General features: G+C 36.3%; 1 protein-coding gene across 1 annotated transcript; it reads right to left on the bottom strand.

Moving 5' to 3' along the window:
- Positions 1-515: 515 nt before the first annotated feature.
- LOC109217423 lies at positions 516-1,242 on the bottom strand. The gene has a single exon (XM_019381662.1). It carries the CDS (start codon positions 1,100-1,102, stop codon positions 638-640), a length of 465 nt encoding a protein of 154 aa, XP_019237207.1. The 5' UTR covers positions 1,103-1,242; the 3' UTR covers positions 516-637.
- Between the last annotated feature and the right edge of the window lie 346 nt (positions 1,243-1,588).

Genomic DNA, 1,588 nt, shown 5'->3' with positions numbered 1-1,588 from the left:
TATTATGATAATGATTTGAAGTTTCAGCAATCACATGGCTTCCCACAGGGTCAGGAATTGCATGCAAGATATCAATTTGCACGACAATGCAATGAAGCCAGATGACTTCGAATTTTATTTCACAAATTCAAAGACGTTGGATTTATTTTATTATCTATCTGTAAGGATAACCCGGCCACCACCCCCACGCTCATTTATTAGATTACGAGAATTTATAAAAACACTGATATTGTTTTATAGTATATATATATATATATATATATATTTTGTTTTCTTCTACTTCATCTAACTGTTTCTCGCTTCTTCTTTTCCTTTCCCCTAAAGTACTGCACTTACCAATATAATACAACTGAACAAACACTACTGAGAGATCAGCTTAAGCTTTATGCTTAGCAAAATCAATCTGATTCTGCTGTAACATACAACATGTAGCTCTACTTTTTTAGAGATCTTATTATATACTGAAGTAAGCACAGATAAATCATCGGCACATCAACCAATTTAAGCAAGGAAAAAAAGGGTAAAGTGAATCTCAATTGTTAATTTATGAATTATGTACGTCCATGTATACATACCCACAATAATTAAAAAAGAAAGTGAAACTAAAGCCTTATCCTTTCGGATTACAAGCACTAGTTCATTTGTTGACGACGTTAGCTACTGACGTTGAACCTAACGTTGACAACGACGTTTCTCTTTGCCTTTTCTTTCGGAGCCTAACGACGAAAACAAACCCGGAAACGGCCAGCAAGACGACACCAGCTGCTCCACAAACCAAGCTGGAAACCAATAGCACTTCTCTCACGTGATCTTTCCGGTTGCTGTCACGTGACATTTCATCTCCGTTATTGCCGGTATTATTCCACCACGTCAAGTTCCTCGCCTCCGGTAGCGCCGATGATGGCGGCGATTTCCCTCCAGCGCCGGCGAAGAACGAATGCAATTGTGGATCGTCGGCTTTTGCGGTCGGAATATTTGACGACTGTTGATATGGCAAGCCGTGCTCTGATGGACGGAGCTCTCTGCCGTGTGGTTTTGAGGAAAGTATGGAGATGGTGAATAAGAGTAATAATACGACAGCGGTTTGCATGTTTTGCTCCATGCTCTGCTGTCTTCTGGAGTATGATGCTAGCTTACTTTATATTCACTTTCTCTCTCTAAATAATGAAAAGGCAATAGTTTGCTTCTCATGAAAGGAAGAGGGGGGAAAAAGTTATCAAATGTTTGTATCAAAGTGATAAAAGTAGTACTCTCTGCATTATGTATCTATTACATACTCTATTATTTTTATTTTCTAATAAAGTTCTTTTGATTTGATCATTTGGCATTCAAGACTTATTGACTCATTAATTCACATTCACATGGCATAGGAGTATTTTAAAGGGAAATGCTTTCTAACGAGAATTAGCTATTTCAAAAGTTATAACCCAATACCTCTAATTAAGAGTTTTAGAGATATTATCCCTCTCACTATAGCCTGAAAGTTAATTAGTATTTCATCCATATTATTTTATGTACTTCTAAATAAAACTCTTATAAATTTTAAAACCTCATAAAAGTGTAATAAGTCATAATAGTTACTCATATT

Source organism: Nicotiana attenuata, unplaced genomic scaffold, assembly GCF_001879085.1.
Source record: "Nicotiana attenuata strain UT unplaced genomic scaffold, NIATTr2, whole genome shotgun sequence".
Taxonomy (NCBI): Eukaryota; Viridiplantae; Streptophyta; class Magnoliopsida; order Solanales; family Solanaceae; genus Nicotiana; species Nicotiana attenuata.
This window is presented reverse-complemented; position numbering and strand designations above follow the sequence as displayed.

Coding starts and splice junctions, on each gene's coding strand:
- LOC109217423 (XM_019381662.1), bottom strand. CDS start 1,102: ATGGAGCAAAACATGCAAACCGCTGTCGTATTATTACTCTTATTCACC.